Source organism: Furipterus horrens, unplaced genomic scaffold (assembly GCF_987537825.1).
Source record: "Furipterus horrens unplaced genomic scaffold, mFurHor1.1.pri manual_scaffold_6, whole genome shotgun sequence".
NCBI classification, from domain to species: domain Eukaryota; kingdom Metazoa; phylum Chordata; class Mammalia; order Chiroptera; family Furipteridae; genus Furipterus; species Furipterus horrens.
In genome coordinates, this window is record NW_028327176.1 from 72,292,968 (window position 1) to 72,314,244 (window position 21,277).

At 39.4% G+C, this 21,277-nt stretch overlaps 1 protein-coding gene across 1 annotated transcript in view; it reads right to left on the reverse strand.

Moving 5' to 3' along the window:
* The window catches only part of VWA3B (von Willebrand factor A domain containing 3B), a 176,973-nt gene that overhangs the window by 38,499 nt on the left and 117,197 nt on the right, over positions 1–21,277 (reverse strand). The window contains exons 17-21 of the mRNA XM_090281768.1: positions 18,694–18,843; positions 17,297–17,384; positions 17,062–17,218; positions 6,354–6,472; positions 1,310–1,360 (exon numbers count right to left, since the gene is read on the reverse strand). Coding sequence (XP_090137894.1) covers positions 1,310–1,360; positions 6,354–6,472; positions 17,062–17,218; positions 17,297–17,384; positions 18,694–18,843 — 565 coding nt within the window. The remainder of the gene's footprint in view (positions 1–1,309; positions 1,361–6,353; positions 6,473–17,061; positions 17,219–17,296; positions 17,385–18,693; positions 18,844–21,277) is intronic.

A 21,277-nucleotide genomic window follows, 5' to 3' on the forward strand; every position in this document is an offset into this window, starting at 1 on the left:
CAACATTGTACTGGGAGTCCAATCCAGATCAATTAGGCAAGAGAAGGGAACAAAAGGCACACAAAATGGAAAGGAGACATAAACCTATCTCTGTTTGCAGAGATAACCTCACTCCATACATAAAAGTTCACTCAGAATTGATCAGTGACCTAAACATAAGAGCTAAAACCAAAAAATATTAGAGGAGATCCACAGGGGTAAATCTTCATGACCTTGTATATGGTAGTGAAATGATTTCTTAGACTTGACATCAAAAGTATGAGCAACAAAAGAAAAAGTAGATAAACTGACTTCATTAAAATTAAAAACTGGGCAAAAAAGGGAAATTATCAAGAATGTGAAAAGACAATGTATAGAATGGGAGAAAATATTGAAAAATTACATATCTGATAAAGGTTGAACATCAAGAACTTTTACAACTCAACAACAAAAGGATGAACAGCTCAATCTAAAAATGAGTGAAGAACTTGAATAGATATTTCTCTGAAGATACACACATGGCCAACAAGCACATAAAAGATGTTCAACATCATTGATCACTAAGGAAATGCAAATGAAAACTGCAATGAGATATCACTACATACCCATTAGGATGGCTTTAGTTTTTTAAAAAAGAGAATTAAGTGTGGGCAAGGATTGTGGAATAACATTGCTGGAGGGAGTGTAAAACGGTGTACTTGCTGTGGCAAACAATTTGGTGGTTCCTCAAAAAGTTTAACATAGAATTACCCTGTGACCCAGTGAAACCACTCTTAATGTGTTCTCAAGAGAAATGAAACCATGTCCACACAGAAACTTCTACATGGGTGTATATGGCAGCATTGTTCATGATAGCCCCAAAGTGGAAACAACATAAATGTCCATCAATGGATAAACACATGGTAGACATACACAATGGATCATTATTCAGGCATAAAAAAGAAATAAAGTACTATATATGCTGCAACTTGTATAAACCTTGAAAACATTAAGCTTTTATATCAACTAAGTAAAAGAAACCAGACACAAAAGGTCACATGAAGTATGGTTCCTTACATAGGATATATCCAGAATGGGCAAATTTACAGAGACAGAAAGCAGACTAGTGGTTCCCAGAGTGGGAGAGAGAGATGGGGAAGGATTGCTTCAAGGGTACAAGGTGCTTTTCTGGGGTGATAAAACAGTTTCAAAACTAGAGGGAGGTGGGGTTTGTACAACATTTTGAATAATTTAAATATGTACTATTGAATTGTTCCCTTAAAAAAAAAATTAGTTGTTGGTTATTGTGAATGTCACCGAAATATTTTTTAAAAGTGAGGAACTGGCTTACTTTTCTTTTTCCTCTTGAGATAATGCTCGCCAAACAATTTTATTCAATCGCCTGTTTAAAAAAAAAAAATTTACTTAGTGCCAATACTTCATTTCATAGCAAAAGGCTGACCCCAGGTTCTGAAGAGCACTGCAGGAAGCGCCTAGCGCCGTGGCCATCAGCATTGGCCCATGCCACTGCCATTTGCTTAGAGATTGAATACAAGTGCTCCCCCACTTGGCATCACTGCAGAAGCCTTGAGGCTTTGTGACAATCATGCTGCCTAGTAAAGGAGGATGCAGTTCTCAGCAGTAAGCAAGCTGGTCCTCGTTATATCTGCATGAATATGTTTCTAAACACCCACTATTTTTCTTCCAAAGTAAAAATATAAGTGTGCCCTTAACTTGTCTCTGTAGGCATTTTTCTGCCTGGATTCTCCGAGCAAAAGAGGTTATGAAGGTCACACTTGAGAGATCAAGCATCCTCTCCCTGTTTTCCAAATGAAGCCTCTGAGGGGGCAGACTAATGAAGTAAGTGCCTCACATGCCTCACTCACCCACCACAGCTAGTTGGTGATGCTGAGACCAAAACTTATCCCTGAACAAGTTTGCAGAGATGCTTGACAACCCAAGAAAAGAAGCAGTTGGAGCACTGATGGTTTCTATAGGGTGGATAGAACTCCTTCTCTTGTTATTAATCAGTGATGCTTCTTTCAGAGGCTCCATCCCAGCTTTGTATGGTTACATCATTACCCAAACCAGGCTTCCTGGAGGGCAGGGTCCAGAACACTGGCTCCCCAGGTTGTGAGCTGGTGTTAAAAAATCTGCTTCAATAAAATGAGATGGGAGAATCCCGTCCCTCTCCAGGAGGCATTCTTCTAATCGCCAGTCCCAGCATCAGAGCACAGGGCTCTGGGAACACACTTCGAGGGTGTTATCCTGCCCTGATCTCCTGTCATGAGCTTGGTAAGATCACAGAAGAGTCTAACAGCGTGGGGTCACAGACTCTTGAGCCGGACCACCTGGACCCAGAGCTCAGTTAGCTTCTCTTCTTCCCAGACTTTGGGCAAAAACTTTTCTTTGGAATGGGGATAATGATAGTAGCTCCATCCTAGTGTTCCTGTGAGGACTCAATGGTCTAGTGTCTGTTTGACACACACAGATGCTCTATACATGACAGAAGGAGATAAGCCAGCTCAGCGCTCTGTCTCACTTGAAGTTTTTGATGTTTTGGGGCCTATTTGGAAATTGGGTTTATTTAATCATGTGGTTCACTTAACAGTGATCAGGGTTTCTAAGACTTATAAAAAGGATTCATAGGATGGATGCATTTTGGGTTTCTTTATTTAAAAATCCCCTTAAATCTGAACCTTGACAGTGGAGGCAAATGTACTAGGGAGGCTGGGGGTATGGATGGGGGCTTTAGAACTACAAAGGTCTGAGTTCAAATCCCAGGGTCTCCACTTGCTGCTGTGGGATCTTGTGTTAGTGACTTTTTGATTAAAAAAAAGGATAACACCATCCACCTTGGTGCAGAGAGAATTAAGTGAGGTATACATACAGGGTTTGGTAAAAGTAGGCTTACCGTTGTTCATGGAAAAAGACATGCAGGTCATAATTATTACAATAGTTTCATTAACTCCAAAGAATGGCACAATAGCACAGTGCACTTACCTTTGCCCACTCCTGTATAAAGTGACCAGGAACAACTCAGTGTTCATTGCCTCCAGGTTCTGGAGAGGGGCAAGCTTTGGCAACTCTGAGAAACCATTAATGAATCTGTGTCCAATTAGCACATTTAAGTTTAATTCAATCCTTTAGGAAAAATGTTTCCAAGAGCACATTTTCATAACCTCTGTTATTCCCCTGTTTTCCATCTTCACTGAAATATTTTAAAGCACACAGGGCAGGCAAAATGGTGGGTGTGAACTGAGCACAACCAAGAAGGTTGATCTTAGCTCCACTGGAGGGGCGGAGGAGGGACCATGGGAAGCCCTTACATGTGTGGGGCGAGGGCAGTCGCTACCAGATGCCCGAGGGCACTGGACATGAGAGCCTCTCAGCAGCTGGTCCAGCCCCTTGACTCAAGGGATGTTACTGCCCAGTTTTTCTCCTTGTTTTAGAAGAGTGAAATTTACCTGAGGGGTGGCATTCACTAGCTTTCTGTCTCTCTACCTCACAAGCTACTTGTACCAAGAATCGGCTCATTTGCAAAGCAACTTGTCACTAATGACACTTCAGCAGGATAGGCAGCAGCCCAGCTTTATGGGGTTTGTAAGTGGAGGTTACTAAATATAGCCCCAGAGCCAGCTTAGAATTAGTGCTTCTCCTGTGGATCTGGTGACTGCAACCTCGGCTTTAGACTCACAATCAAAATAAGCTGCGGAAAAATCACACCAGAATCTAGTCAGCTCTGGCAATCTTTACTCAAAGCTTGTACTGAGCCACACAAAGCCAAAATCATGCCTTCATTCTTAAAATATTGAAATAGAAGTACTCCCACACATCGGCGTGGAGTATGACCAAAATAGCTCATTTATGTCACCATATTGGCCAAAGGGCGGTGAGCTTCCCTTTTGCCTGGCCCTCCCCAGCCATGCAAGTTCTGTCTGGCGTACTTGTGGTGGGAAATGCCTTGGAGATGTTTTATTGGAGATGGGGTGGGTGTAAAGCAAGTTTCATTACTTTTCATATTATGCCTGTCTTTTTTTAAATATGTATGTCTTTAGGAAGGTGGAGCAAGGTAAGTATTTACACACCAACAAAGTTCTTATATACTATTGAATGCAAACAATCAGGAAGTTTTGTGCTGTATAATAGTAATGTTAATATTAATATTATTAGATAATATTAAGTAAATAATTCATTTAATAGGAACATCAAGTTACTAACACTAAGATTAATTCAATCAATATGAAATATTAGTCATGTTAGATTTATTATTATTATTAATATTAACAATATAGTACAATATTTCTTTGAGGAAACTAAAAGGCTTTTCCAGATTCACTCATTGGGTGGAGGAAATGGGCAAATCACTATGTATTTTGGTTTTTCTATTAAGGAATAAGGGCTCTCTCCCACTTGGGAAAGAGGAGTCTGTCTTCTGGAAAACCTGGGGAAAAGCGGTATGACAATGAAACTCCATCTTTTCATGGTTCTTTTAGGATCAGCAGATTCAGGGAAATAAAGGGGGAAGTAATTAACATTAATTGCTCTTATATATAATTTACATAACCCTCATACCACCCTGTGAGATAGATTTTGTAAATAAGGAATCTGGAGTCTACAACTGTCACGTGACTTGCCAAGTAGCTGTCAGAGCCAAGAGTGAAACCCAGAACTGTCTGGGCTCCATTGCCCAGCCTCTGGCCTGCACCAAGCTTTCACAGACCAGGTAATTAGAGAAGTCAACTATGTAAATGAGTCAAGCAAATTAAATTATAATATGGATATTATTAATATATTACATTTTGAATAACTGAATTTGAAAAATTTTAATGACTAAACTTGAATTAGATCAAATTCAAATTAAATTCCAGTAGTCAAATATATATACATAGTGACATCTGTTGGGAAGAGGAGACAAAGGGGAAAGCAAGGCTGCCCAAGCCCCCGCCATTGCGAGCCTGCATGCTTGTCCAGAAGCTGTGAGTGGCTGAGGGCCACACATAGGGTGGGTGGTGGAAAGTCACTGGGCAAAGGCCTTACTGAGGAGGGCCACTGGTGTGGGGGCCAGAAGAGATGCAGGAGGCCAGCGGGGGGACAGGAAAAGGGCAGCAGAGCTTGGAGGCAAAGAAAAGGCTGCCTGGAACAGAGGGAGATGCGGAGAAAAGGGGCAGCGCCAGGTGAGGGGCTAACAATAGAGCGAAGGCACAGGCCCACAGGGAAGGGGGAGCCTTGGCATAGTTCATCCTGCCTGCAAGAGAAACAAAGGGCAGACAAAGACTCAAAAACCCTGAGGCGATTCGGAGGCCTGCGCTGGGTGTGGCGGGGAAGGCAGCATCTGCACTGGCTCGTGCACCCCTTGTGCAGGAGTCAGGTTTTGCGCTTCTTTTGAACACACGCAGCACACTGCACAATGGTAATTGACAGTATATGCCGGCCTGGGACACAGTGTTAATTTTCGTGTACTTTATTTCATTTTCCCCACTCGTGGTGGTAAATGAAAAACCCAGTTGCATAGCTTCTAGAACCAAGAATAGGCTTGCCTGGAGAAGCCAAGCACGCTCCAAGTTTAATGAAGTGCTAGGTACCAAGGATTAATTAAGTGTTGGCCTCGAGGTGGGAGGTGACTAGAGAGCTAGGACAGGGTGAGACTGGCTCACCTGCCCTTGTGGAAAAAGGCCCCTATCTCAGCACTGACACAGGACCATTTAGAAGTATTAATTTTCACTGTAGTCAACTTGATAGTCGTCTTGATCTTGATATAAAAACTGTTCACAGCCCTGGCCGGTGTGGCTCAGTTGGTTGGAGCATCATCTCATGCACCAAAAGTTTGTAGGCCTGATTCCCAGTCATGGCACGTGCCTAGGTTGTGGGTTTTGTTCCCAGTTGGGTTGCATAACAGAAGCAACCAATGTTTCTCTTTCACATCGATGTTTCTCTCTCTCCCCCTCCCTTCCCTTCTAAAATGAATAAGCACGTCCTCAGATGAGGGTTTAAAAAAAAAAAACTTCATGTAATAGAACACATATTATCTCCATCATCTCACTATTGTTGGGTTTTATTAGTCACTTCACAGAATGTTAGATGCCAGAATGACCAAATTCTCTCTGCTAAAGGGAAAGGTTTAAAGATCTAGTGGAAACATGAAATTTCTACAGGTTCAGGAAAGGGGAAGACAGTTTAAAACTATGTTGGATATATTCAGGTGAGGTACTTAACGCATGCCCGGTACACAGGAAGTGTTGGTGTTTGCTGCTACCGCCCCCCCAATTTGACACTCCTTGTGGATGAGTTTTAAACAGCTGCTCTTGAGGCAAAAATCTAAGCTAACATAAGAGAAAACAAGCCAAAACAAACAAATCCCACAGCATTAGGGAGCAGCCTGGAGTAATACTCACTTTTCATAGGACTTAATTGCCTGTTCCACTTTTTGCCTGTAGATATTGAGCTTGACTCCTTGGGGGTTAATTAATGTCATCTCGTTTGTGTCACTGCACACATGTGCCAGAGGGAACACCTACACATCAACAGCACAGGAAAGCGTCATTTGAAAGGCTAACGTGTACTTTCAAAAATGGATCTACATGGCTATACAGTATGTTCTTCTGACTATAAGAGCAATATAATTGTAGAAAATTAGGAAATATAGAAAATCATTAAAAAGATAAGAATTAGAGATATCATTGCTAACCTTTTTCTTCCAAAAACTACATATTTAAAATATCACCACCATCACAAAACAGAAAAAAAAAAACAAAAAAACAAAAAACTGTTTTAGGAAGCTATCTGTAGTCAGAACTGAGTATTATTTTCATGAACCACTGTCAAATTTGTGACAGTGAGCAATAAGAAACATGGTCTCATTGTTGCTACTTGCAAATTACTACTTGCGTTAAACATCTTTTTTATATATTTAATTCACATTAAATTTTCTCTTGAGAATATCTGATGATAGTTAACACCTTTTGACCATTTTCCTTACCAGTTGATAAGAGGTTTCAATACATGTCAAATCGAGAAAGCTTAATAATGGTTTATGGAACCGCATTCTGTAAAAACAGCAGAGTACTGGGCTTGTTTCTAAATTCTTTCTGTCTGCACCTGGCTTACTTCCGGAGCTTGGGATGCCTCTGATTCCATGCCATCTTAATAGTATCTGTAATACTGTACATTTATCAGTTTGCCTAATACCTATCTCTCCCTAGCACAATGTAAGCTCCACCAAAGCAGGGACTTCACTTTATTCACTGTTCCTATCACCTCAACAAATATTTGTTGATACATAAAAAAATGTTTGCAAAAAGGCATATTTCATATCTTAATATTTAAACAAAAAAGAAAAAGACAGTCTAACAGGAGAACACTAAGCTATAATATCATTTCAAAGTTGTACCTGATTTCAACCACCAGGAGGATATAGGTATCTTGGAAATGTGGGAATTGTTTTTAAAAAGCAAATTTTTTCCTTTCAATCAATCAAGATGATATAGTTAATGCTTTTAAGTTCCCCCTTGCCTCTAAAATCATACAAAAACAATATTGTTGTTATTGTTTAAAAAATACATAGAAAGGAAAGAAGAAAAAAGATGCATGATTGATAAATAGATTTCTAGAGACAAAAAGTTGAGCAGGGCTGAAACTGTGGGCTAGTTAACTCTGTCCAGAGATGGAGGGACCATGGGACCTCAACTCCTGGAAAGCATGTGGGACTTTGAGTGCTCTGGATGAAAGACAAGGATCAGTGAGGATCACTGAGGATCCCAAGTGAGGATCAGTGCCTGAAGCCAGCACTGGTATGAGAGTCTCCCACCCCTGAAAGAAGGCTCCGTTTAGTGAGAGAGGACACCGAATCTATAATCCACCCTCTGAATCTATAATATTTCAGTACCACCATGTAACAAGAGCTCTAAAAGCCAAAGAGTGGGCTCAAGGGGATGGATTTAGAAAAGTGCAAAACAGAATGAGAAAGAGAATAAAACAGATTTTAAAAAATCTTGTTAAAATGAGCCAGCATACTAAAATTCCAAAATATACACACACACAAGCCAAAAATGATAGCTGAGCAAATTAACATTCAGAATGTTAATTAATGAGAAACTAACTCATAAGCCATCTAACAATGACTTTGTATTAAGTATAATTAGATTGTTCACAGATATAACAGCCATATAAAAGTACAAAAAACATACAGAAGAGCCATAAAAAGAAACAAATGGAAAAACTATAATATTTTAAATAATAAAATCTCGCTCAGAAAAAAACAGACATTGAAATTGAAAACTACAATAGCAACAAGAAAAATAAAGTACCTAGGAATAAACTTAACCAAAGAGATAAAAGACCTGTACTCAGAAAACTACATAACGCTGAAGAAAGAAATTAAGGAAGATACAAATAAATGGAAGCAAATACCATGTTTGTGGATGGGAAGAATCAACATCATTAAAATGTCCATACTACCCAAAGCAATTTACAGATTCAATGTAATCCCTATTAAAATACCAGTGACATACTTCACAGACCTAGAACAAATACTTCAAAAATTTATATGGAACCAAAAGGGACCCCGAATAGCCAAAGCAATCTTGAGACAGAAGAATACAGCAGGAGTAATCACAATACTTAATACCAAACTATACTACAAAGCTGCTGTGATCAAGACAGCCTGGTACTGACATAAGAACAGACATATAGATCAATGGACCAGAACAGAGAGCCCAGAAATAAACCCAGGTCTATATGGTAAACTAATATTTGACAAAGGGGGAAGGAGCATAAAATAGAGTGAGAAGAGCCTCCAACAAATGGTGCTGGGAGAACTGGACAGGGACATGCAAAAAAATGAAACTAGACCACCAACTTACATCACGCACCAGAATAAACTCAAGATGGATCAAAGACTTAAATGTAAGCTGTGACACCGTTAAAGTCCTAGAGGAAAGCATAGGCAGGAAAATTTCAGATATCCCATGTAACAATATTTTCACTGATATATCTCCTAAGGCAACGGAAATAAAGGAAAGAATAAACAAATGGGGCTACATCAAACTAAAGAGTTTCTGCTCAGCAAAAGAAAACATCAGCAAGATGAAAAGGAAACCAACCATATGGGAAAACATATTTGCCAATGATACCTCAGACAAGGGATTGATCTCCAAAATAGATAAAGAACTTACACATCTCAACACCAAGAAGACAGACAACCCAATTCAAAAATGGGCAAAGGATCTGAACAAACACTTCTCCAAGGAGGATACACAGAGGGTCCATAGACACATGAAAGAATGCTCAACATCACTAGCCATCAGAGAGATGCAAATTAAAACCACAATGAGATACCACTTTACACCTGTCAGAATGGCCATCATCAACAAGTCAACAAACAACAAGTGTTGGCGAGGATGTGGAGAAACGGAAACCCTACTGCACTGTTGGTGGGAATGCAGACTGGTGCAGCCACTGTGGAAAACAGTATGGAATTACCTCAAAAAACTAAAAATGGAACTGCCTTTTGAACCAGTGATTCCACTGCTAGTATTATACCCGAAGAATCCTGAAACCCCAATTCAAAAGAACCTATGCACCCCTATGTTCACAGCAGCATTGTTTACAATAGCTAAGTGCTGGAAATAACCTAAGTGCCCATCTGTAGATGAGTGGATCAAAAAACTGTGGTACATTTACAGAATGGAATACTATGCAGCAGAAAGAAAGAAGGAACTCCTGCCATTTGCAACAACATGGATGGAACTAGAGAGAATTATGCTTAGTGAAATAAGCCAGGCAAAGAAAGAAAAATACCATATGATATCACCTAATACAGGAGACTAATGAACAACACAAACAAATGAACAAAATTGAACAAGAAACAGAAAAACAGATATCAGGGAGGAGTGGGGAGAGAGAGAAGGGAGATAAGTAGGGAAAGGGTCTAGTCAAAGAACGTGTATAAATGACACACAGACATGGACAACAGGGTGGGAAATGACTGTGGGAGGAGGGGTGGGCTGGGTGGGCGTAAAATGGGGGAAAAAGTCGGACAACTGTAATTGAAAAACAATTTAGAAAACAATTAAAAAAAGGAAATTGAAAACCATATATATTCATCTTGTAATTAAAACATCAAGACCAAAACTAGCAAGAAAATAGGCAAAGATTCAGAAAGCTGAAGAGAAAGTCAAAATTAAGAGGGTGTATAGTCAAACCTCACTGTTTGTCAGACACATGAATGCAGCGTGTGACTGCTAATAGTCTTTGTCAAAGGTAGGAAACAGAAAAATGGGTCGACTGGACTTTGAAAATTGAATGAAGCTTGCCGAAATGAAAAAAAAAAAATCTTTCAGAATAGAGCTATATTTTGCATAAATTTCAAGGGGGTGGGGGACAATCTGAACAAAACAAAAGACCCTTTACTTATATTTTTATCACCTCTGGGGAAGGAAAAACCTCTTTAGAAGTCTATAAATAGTTCTCCAAGTTTGCCAACTTAAATAGCTTAATTACAAATCAACACAACAAAATGTTTGGCAGTGTTACCACATTTCACCATGATCAGCTTGACTCCTACTTAACATACTTAAAGAAAACTCATCACTTAAAGTGCTACTTCCCTGTTTTGTAGATTTGGATCTCATGCCTTGCATGGCCATAATGTACTTCAGTGTGGTAGCAGTTCAAATTTGTTCAAATTTGGCTCGTGTGCATGGAGATTTAGGGAAAGACAAAGTCATACTCCACACCTCCAGTCTGTGGTCTTAGTTTTCACAACATGGTGGTCACATGGAGGTCCCATGAGATATTCTCTTTATGATGTCAAATTTATTGTTACTATGAGGTCATAAGGAATGTTCTCATAGGGATTTGGGAGATCAGAATTATCGCCCAGATGCTGTCAGGAAGCAAATGGGGAGGAGAGTGCTGTTAGTGAAGAAATTGAGCTCTTTTTGAGAGGGAATAAAACCACCTGATCTCACCTCCTTTGAAAATGGTTTACTTATTACCTCTTATAATGCAAATTAAACATAACCAACTAATGAGAGACCTTTCTAGAGAATATTTGATAACAAAAGGGAGCATCAAGGTATTACCTACTTCAATTCTCTTGAGGTTAATCTAGAAACCTTACCAAATTGATATTAATAACCACAGTCTGTGTAAGAAGATTTTAACTAGAGGGAGGGAGAGAGAAAGGGAAGGAGTGAGGGAAGGAGGGAGACACTGGCCATAAAGGCAGAAGAAATTTCTGGAATTCATGGACAGCCAATCTGGGTTGATTCTGTTAGTATTTTTCCCACTGTTATACCAGAGATACTCTAAAGGAACCACTGTACTTAAAAAGAGTTTCATCAATAATGATAATAGTGTCTATCCTTTAATCTTTGCCAAGCGCTAGGTACTCTGTACATATTTTTTCATTCAAGCCTTGTATAAATATATTCATATATGCAGTTCTTGTTATATGACTTGCCTCTCCAATAAACTCTGTAGACCTTTATTCCTTTTAAACAATTCTAGGTTCTAGCACATGTACAAAGTAATCATTTGTTGAACACATGAAAAACTAAAATTATATATAAATTGAAATAATGGCCAAGTCTCAAAAGTTTTTAAAGTTCATCTATATTGTAAAACATAATTAAGCTTGGATCCTACCAAATTTGAATCCTTGGTAACTGAGGCATGAAATAAGTGTAACTTTGCTATTCTTAAAGAGGTGTTTGCTAAGTATATGAATAATGTGAAAAAGATTTTAAGGAAGACAGTAACCTTACATAAGAAAACTACTCTTAAACAATAAAAAATTAAAAATTAAAATGAAATATCATTTCAGATACCAATTGGCAAAGTTTTTTTAATGTTACTATTCTACATGATAGCGAAGATAAAAGGAAATAGGCACTCTTAAAATTCCAAGTAAATTGCCTCAAAAAGGAGGGGGGGAATGGTTAAATAAATTTTAGTAATTCATATTATTGACTATTAGTGTAACAATTAAAATCATTCAAAAACGGTCATTACAAGGAAATGTGTTTATTACATATGCTAAATGAATAAAGCAGAATACAGAACTGTGCATGCAGCTATTAGTTACTAAAGCAGTACAGGCAGAATTCTACCTGACAACATTCTGTGTTTATAAGCAATCCCATAACCTCCCTTTTGAAAATGAGACAATAGTGTGAAACTGGTATTTATATATTTATTATTCAACCCTGATGGAATTCGCCAATTATTTTTGTTTTTTAAGCAAAGTCAGTTCTTTCAATAAGTATCCAGAGCTTGCTGCTAGATTGGCTAAGAAAGGTCTAACGGGACATGTGTAATGAAAATGCAAAGACCGTGCATATACCAGATGGATAACTCTGAGTACAGATAGATACTGCAGTTATACTAACTGTCACATGCTAAAACCCAAACATTTGCTGTCGAACTGAAATATCTCTAGTTTCCAAAGAACAAGATAAAGGTAGGGCCACAAAATTAACTGGCAAAGCAGTATGTAAATAAGATCATTCATAAACTCATGAAAATATGTCAACTAGATCATTCATAAACTCATGAAAATACAGTGTAGACTACAGTATAGATAATATCTTAGATTTTCAATCTAAACCTTTAAAAATATAAAGGTTTTTCTCCTACTTAAATTTCAATTAAAATGGTATAGTAGACACATTTGTTGGCATGTAACAATGTTCAAAATAGACTATTGAGCCAATATTCAGTTTGACTTCATTTTCTTAAGAAAAAACAGAAAAAAAGGACACATACCAATGATTCATCTGTGGTGGAATTATAAATATTGTTCCTTTTTCACTTAACTATTGTAATTTTTTTACACAATGAATATAGCTATTGCAGTAATTGTGCTTTTAAATTTTTAATTAAAATAAGTTTTCTATGAATAGCAAAGTTATGTCTAATGCTACTATATTTGAAAGTAGGAAAATGCTAGGTCTTTAATAGCATCCTTAACCTCTCTGCACCTAACATTCTTCAGCAGCTAAATGATGAGATGAATAGCCACCTCACTAGGTTGCTCTAAGTTTTAAAGGAAATACTTTTACGATATAAAATGCTTCACTTAGAATCTAGTGTGAGGACTCCTCTCCTACTAGATTGGGGACCTGGCATGGTCTGTCAGGAGTGAATGAGCCAAGGCCATCTGACCACAAAGCTATCTGCTCAACCCAGATTAGGACAAAGCAAGAAGTCTTGATGGGATGCTGATGATGAAGATTTAGACTTTCCAATGATATAGACCAATGTTACCAAATTATTTTGGTTTTATTTATTTTCAAAGCAATTGGCATTAAAGAGCTTCGAAGTCTAGATGCATCAAATAACAAAAACAGTTTTATTCTGTATTTAACTTGGCGATGAATGAATGTTTTTGAAAGAGCTAAGGCAAAATTATCTAGTCTGTTGGAAACTAAAACTTCCAGTTAGCATCTTGTAGTGAAGAGTTGCTAGGGCAACCTCTCTGCTCAATACTTCATTTTCAAGGTTACAGATTTGATGCTGCTCCAGGAAACACTAAAAATCAAAATAGCATTGTGATCTGGAAAAAGGAAGAGCCCACATGTAAGTCGTGAATGAAATGAAGAGTTGGGGACAAAGTCAAACACCGCTTTATCTTTTAAAATTATTATTATTTAATCCTTACCTGGTGATAAATTCATTGACTTCAGAGAGAGAGGAAGAGAGAAGGAGAGAGAGAGAGACAGAGACAGAGACAGAGAGACAAAGAAAGAGAAACATGAATCAGATGCCTCCTCTACATGCCCAGACTGGGATTAAACCCACAAGCTAGGTATTTGCCCTGACCAGGGATTGAACCCACAACCATTTCTTTGGTGTACGGGATGATGCTCCAGTCAACTCAGCCACCCAGCCAGGGTGCCAAACACTGCTTTATAATTTTACTTAGATGAATGTAGCTGTGCACAGAACATAGGAGCAAGAGTCAATTAAAGTTCTTAGCGAAGTGCGTTTAGATTCATGCTTTCTTTTCAGCTTCATTCTAGTTTTTGTCTAATTTTTCATAAAATATTAGGTCCAAGTCTCAAAAAGCTATACATCCAGTAAGTGGGACATCTTTTTAGATTATTTTTTTCCTGTTTTTTCCATCTACATGCAAGGGTCTCTTAAAGTCAGAGGAAAAATTAAGGACTAAAAGATGTAAGTGTGCTTTAAGGGTGAAATTAGGATTTATCTCAGTATATTTCCATCATCATCATGATTCTTCTTATTATTATCAATAATAAAGGATGGGCCCTGACTGGTGTGGCTCAGTTGGTTGAGCATCATCCTGCAAAGCAAAAGGTCACCGGTTCAATTCCCAGTCAGGGCACATCCTTGGGTTGCAGACCAGTCCCCAGTTGGGGTGTATGCAGAGGCAACCAATCAATGTTTCTCTCACTCTCTTTCTTCCTCCCTTCTCCTCTCTTTAAAAATAAATAAATAAAATCTATAAAAAATAATAAAGGATGGTAAGCATGCTGGACAGTATGTGACCCACAGGTTTGTGATGAGGATTTATAATGCCACAAAGGTACCAAGCACAAGTCCCATGGTAAAACACACTTCAAAAATGTTGGTCCTCTTTCTGTGGCTCTGCTTTCTAGAGTCAGAAGACTAGAATGTTCTCCTGAAGACCAAGACCCTCACTACTTTTCCTCCCAATTTTTTCTTCTTAAATTTCACTCTTGGCCTTTTTCTCTATCTTAGTTTCACGTGGTTTGGGCCTGTCCACTTTATGAATAGCCTTGGATCTATCCCCAATGTTACCAGCTGGGTCATAGCCATCTTGACCTGGCCTCCTGACTGCCCCTGATCTCCCCAGCCTCGGACCCTTCCAACTCTTATCCAGATAGTAGCCAAAACCCAAACATGACCTTTTCGCTCCTCTGTTAAAAACGCTTCAGTTCCCCTCAGGATTCAAAGTCCTTAACTCAATCAAAACCTTTCCTTACCCAGTTTTAACACCTTTCTCCAGTCACACTAAATTTTCTTTGGAATGAGAAACCTTCTCTGACCCTTAGACTTCCCTATATGTTCCCCCACTGCCTAGGACACTCCTGCTCACCTCCTCACCTTCATAACTCCTTCTTTTCTTCAGGCCTGGACTTGGACTGAACAAATGCCCAGGTCTGCACTCTCACGGCCAAGTCTGAACACTTCTTTGACATGTGCAACTGTGTTAGGGGACCCTCCTCCATCATCACTCTCTACTTTCCACACATCACATTTAACTAGAACTCCTTATTTTAGTTGCCATTTCCTCAACTGTGTGTTGTATATGTTACCAATATTTTTCTGAGATCTGCCTTAATTTTATTTATGTTTTTATTCAAAATAACATTTTTATTTATTCAATCTATAAATCTTTCCTTTATGATTTCTTCCTTTGATTTTATTCTTATGTTTTCCTACCCTATCATGTTTGCTTTTTGAGAAATTTACTTTCTATGTATCTCAGCTTGAGAGGCTTAGAAAGAGACATGATAAGCGTAAGGAAATTCCATTTCCAGGGAGATTTCACTAAATATACTTTATTCCAAATAAAACTCAAGAATATTAGTAAAACAAATCCAAAGGATATGAGAAGCTGTCACCAAACTTCTTAGAAGAAATAAATTAGTGCTCAGTTTCTCTCTCTTCTAGAAAAATTAAATTCAAGTGGTAAGTTGATATCTGACTAATCAGGTTAGAGTTCACTGCAGGTATAAATGGAGTCTGCCAGCCACAAGATAACAGCCACGGACAGGACCATCACCTTAAGGCAGAGCCATCAGGACCCCAGCCTAAGTGATCACATATAACCTCCCGAGCCACTGGTCATAACACACAGGATGCATGTTGGAGTCCATGGGTATAACTTCTTAAATGTGACTAACATAAAAAACTCACCAAATTCATCCAGTTCTCCCAAATATATCAAATCTCAGCCATTGCAAGACCAATTAGATAAAGCTCTTTTTAAAAGAAGTTTTTCTGCCTTTCATTTTTTTCAACCTTTTCTTATGGAAAATTTCAAATATGTAAAAAAAGAAGACAGAACAATAGTATGAGCTTCCTCTCCCCATTTAATAGTCTTATCATCCAAATGTAACAATTAACTACTCATGGCCAGCCTTGCTTTATCTACTCTTTCCTTCCCCTACTACTCCTACCATACAGATTATTTTGAAACAAATCCCAAACCTCTTCCAATCCTCTGTAAATATTCCAGCATGAGATAAGGTCTTTTAAGGATATTGTTTTTATTTAGTGACTATAAATCCTGATATTTAGTGACTATAAAGCCTGATATCATTTAAATATTCCTATTTAAATGATTAGTTGCTGTTATATTTGAAGCACTTTCCTCAGTCCTCATACTCTCATTTCTTTTGTGTTCCCCATCCCTGTGTGCAATCTGGCTGCTCCACTGGAACTGTTCTTGCTAAGAGCAGAACCTTCTTGTCACATAAGTCCATGGGAACTCTTCAGTGCTTATTTGGCTTCCTCCACATTTAACTCTGTCACATCCTCTTACTGGAAGCTCTTTTTCTCCTTCTGAGACATGAATGTCTGTCACTTGTCACTCTCTTAGGGTGCTTTTGCTCTGGTGAACTCTCCATCTCTCCCCTCCCACTCTCCCTTCCTCCCTGCCTACCACCTTCCTTTTTTTCCTCCCTCTTCCTCTCTTTTTCCTTTGGAGACCTTCATAATGGCAAAGATGACACTGCACTCAGAAAGAGAAGGTGAGCAAAGGAAGGAGATAAGCTCTCCAAGTTCTCCTTGTCCTTTGCTGTCGGACGATATTCACTCAGGACTCAGACTCTGACTCAGAAGCTTTTCAAACACTGCAGCAGATCCATTGCCACCCAGCAGCAGAGGACCATGAGCTGCCAACCTAACAAAGGCCAGTTCCTTTGCAGCTTAATGACAATTATGCTTAAAAGTGCCTCTCTCTCCTTTTTACTGCCTTTACAAGTAATTCTTTTTCAATGGATGAAATACATTTTTTGTTACAAGTGTACAAGACATTGAAGTGGATGATGTTTCATTTAAGTGGGAAATGAAAACTACATCAAGCAGAAGCATAGAAAATCATTTTACCTCATCAAAGACCTTGGAAGCAACATGCTTGTCCAGAATGGGAACATAGGTGGGACTGTGAGGGACAGCTGTCACTGACAAGGCATCCATTAGGGTGAGTTTCCTGGCAGCCAAGCCATGGGTCTTGAGCCAGTTTGCTGAAGACATACCTGAAGAACTAAGAACATTGACTGTGACGTTTTAAAATTTATAACAAACAAAAATATAACTGTCCTAGTAAAAGTAAAACACTCACTCTTGGTCATAAACTTGGCTTCCTTCTGGAGTCAATCCTTCTAATGATTTGTCATCTGGATACTCATTTGTCAGCAGGATGCTCATTTCTGTGGAAAGGGAAATGGCAGTTGTATAATATCCTCATATATTGGGTTTATATCAAAATACAAAAGGATCACACATATCTCTGAGTTCAGTTGTGACTGAGGGCTAAGAAATGAACCTCATTTCAGAGAACACTGGTCTGTCCAAGTGGGTTCTCAGGCAACAGCCACCTGCAATTGGCACTAAAGACCAATGGTCAGGTAAATATGGTGCTGTCATTGTTTTATCTACCTCACCCCACAGCCACTGAGATCTCTCTTCAGGGAAAATTGAGACATACTCATTCTCTCATTCTCCAGAGAATACATTTTTAAAATTTAAATAAGAATACCATTAACCATTGATTGTTCAATGTTGCCCTCATTAGACTCCCTCCGAATTATACAAAGGATCTTTGATCAAGATTTCAGTTTTTGATAGTTTGTCTTGTGCTTCCTTGGCTGTTTGGAAAATCAAATCCTTATCAGGTCCTGCATAGTTGCAGGTTCAAATTTTCAAATTGGTACACGGGGGTTTTAATGTATACCCTTATATAAACTTGGATTTATTAATGAAAAGGAAAATTAGCTCATTGAATGCCTAAGTATGTCCTAATCATCATGTGATAAGTCCTGTAAGGACTGTGCATGGAACAGACTTAGGAAATATGACAGGTTAATTGAAACTGAGGAAAAAATATCACCTAAATCAGCACTGAAGAACACAAGGTTTGATTAAGCTATGACTGAGTAACAACAGGTATGAATTTGTCATTCAGGTACTTCCTACTACCTAGGGGATTTTGTGTGTGTGTGTGTGTGTGTGTAGCTGGGATTTATCATTCATCAACTATTTGAAATATAGGGAAAAGTACTACAGGAATTAAATCTTTAGAAATTACTTTTAAGAATAGTGATTTTATCAATAGTAAAAACTGAGTAGAAAAGTCATATTTTCCTCACATTTAGCCCCCAAAAGGCTGAAAATATGGACCAGAGAGGGGCTCACTGGATGGTACCACCTGTGAATGAAGGGAAGAAAATAAACCAACTGTGAAATTTTAAATGTTCAAATTCAAACGTTGGAGTGGCAGCAAGCATTACCACTAGCACCATGGTTACACAGACCATGTGTGTATTAAACACCGAGGCTCAGTGGGCGTCATTCTCGCCCTAAGAAAATCCAGATCACAAAAGCAGGTAGACCTGGTTTAAAAGAGTCCTCTGAAGAGAAAGCAATCTGGATCCACTTAAAAGTTATTACTTGTTTCCCCCTCAGTATGTATACCCAGCTCTCTTTCACGGGCGGACACACTGGCAAAGGGAGGCCAGCCTGGGCTTCCTGACACAGAGACCCTCTCTGGCTTGCCTCTGTCACTTGGAGTGCTCCGGTTGCTGGAACTGGAAAAGCAGGCCTTCTTGCTGCAAGCTGAGCTCTTAAGGATGGACATCTGGCTTCTGAGAAGGCTGGTTTTGGTTGATTCTGTGGGTATTACAGGGAGAAGGGTTAAAGGAATTTGTGAGGAAAAGAGATACTTCATTAGATGCTACTATTTCCTTGGATCCTTAAAAAAAAAAAAAAAAAAAGCAGCTTCAGTTTCCCAAACCTCAGAGCACAGTTCTGCCACCAACTGAATGCTCAGGCAAGGGATCTGACCCTTTTGGAGAGAAATCTGCTTCCAAGGTCATTCAGGTTGTTGGCAGAATTCATTTCTTTGAAGTTGTAAGAATGAGGTCCCTGTTTCCTTGTTGGCTGTCAGCCTGAGGCCTCAATCAGCTCCATAAGGCACCCCCATTTTTACTCCTGTGGCCCTCTCCATCGCTAAGCCAGCAACGGCACACTGAATTCCCCTCAAGCTTTGTCTCTGATTTTCCATTCTCCACCAGCTGGAAAAAGTCCCTGCTTCTAAGGGCTTGTGTAAGTACATGTCACCCCCTAATAACCCTGTCTCAAGGTCGACATAACATAATCATGGGAGTGATGACTCATTATAGTCACAGGTGGCAGGGTTTAGAGTGGGACATCTTTAGCAGGCCGCTTTAAAACCTCTGTCTACTACAGTTGCTGTCCACACCTGCATATTATTTTCTACCTTCTCTAGGGTCCCTTCAACTAGCAAATGAATACTTATCCCGTATTGACATTTAATCTGTGTGCTTTAGAGGTTAATGAGCCTGTACTAAGATATGTTGGTGAGTTTTCATATGTGGTTATATAAACTACACTAACTGTGAATGTGTTCTGTACTTTTCAATTTAGAGGCACAAGTATCAAAGCTTTATGTAGTATTCTGAATGAAATGTGTCCTTGTTTTCAGCGAGAAGGGACTTACTATCTCCCATAAGAAATTAGATAGCTTCCGGCCAAGATGGAGGCCTAGACAGACATGCTGCATCTCCCTCCACCACTAAGAAGGAATACAACTATCTCAAGACTAGAGACAACCAGAAGTTCCAGAAAATCAAGCTGCATGGAAGTCCAACAAAGATATAAAGAAGAAATACTCATCCGGACAGGTAGGAGGGGCGGGGCTGGGGCAGAGAGGATGCGGTGTGGTGGTGGCAGCAGCAGCGGCAGGCCGGCAGAAAGTGCAATTATATGTTTCAAACATCAGGAGGGACACCTGGGGAGCATTCCCAGCACTGGACCAGACCCCGCAAATCACAGTCCTAGCGCCAGGGAAAACCAAGCCTCATTGCTTCAGACTGTGCAAACCAGTAGGGGTTGGGGCAGAAGAAAAAACTGACAGTCTCTCAGCAGAGTCCACTTGTTTAAAGGGCCCCCATGGTCCTAGGACATCTGTAGACCCACCCACTTTGGGAATGACGGCCAGGGCACCAGTCCCATACAGAAGTGGGAGAAGTGCCTGGAAAAGGGGCAAGTGCTGAGCAACCAGCATTGTTCCCTCTCTGACCTGCCCCCCCCCCCCCACAGAGCCACAATGAGGTGAAACGGGTCGCCCTGTACTGACGAATACCTAAGGCTCTTCCCCCTATAACATAAGAGGTGCGACAGCCCTCACTCAAATCATAGAGGCAAACACAGAAAGATGAGGAGACAGAGAAGTACGACCCAGAAGCAGGGGCAGATCAAGGTCCCAGTGGCACAACTAAGTAATGAACAGATAGCACGCCTAAGGGATGAGAAGATAGACAACTTAACAGAAGCACAGTTTAAGGCAGTGGTGATTAGCATGCTCACAACTCTAACAACAAAGATTAAATAGGAAGGGGAAAAAATGAAGGCTATCCTGGCTGAAATGAAGGAAAATCCATATGAAACAAGTGGTGAAGGAAAGGAAACCAAGGTTCAAATCAATCAACAAATTGGAACACAATGAAGAAACAAACAGTCAACCAGTACAGAAGGAGGAAATGAGAATTTAAAAAAATGAGGAGAGGCTTAGAAACCTCTGGGACAGCTATAAACATGCCAACAACCGAATCATAGGATTGCCAGAAGGTGAAGAGGGAGAGCAAGAAATTGAAAAATTATGTGAAAAAATAATGAAGGAAAATTTCCCTAATTTGGGGAAGGAAATGGACATACGGGTCCAGGAAGCACAGAGAGTCCCAAACAAATTAGACCCAGGGAGGACCACACCAAGACACATCATAATCAAAATGCCAAAGGTTAAGGATAAAGAGAGAATCTTAAAAGCTGCAAGAGAGAAGAGGAGAATTATTTACAAAAGAGTACCTGTAACACAGAGTGTCAACTGATTTCTCAAAAGAAACTCTGCAGGCAAGAAGGGACTGGCAGGAAATATTCAAAGTGATGAAAAGCAAGGCCCTACAACCAAGATTACTCTATCCAGCAAAGATGTCATTCAGAATGGAAGGGCAGATAAAGTGCTTCCCAGAAAAAGTAAAGCTGAAGGGGTTCATCATCACCAAGCCATTATTATATGAAATGT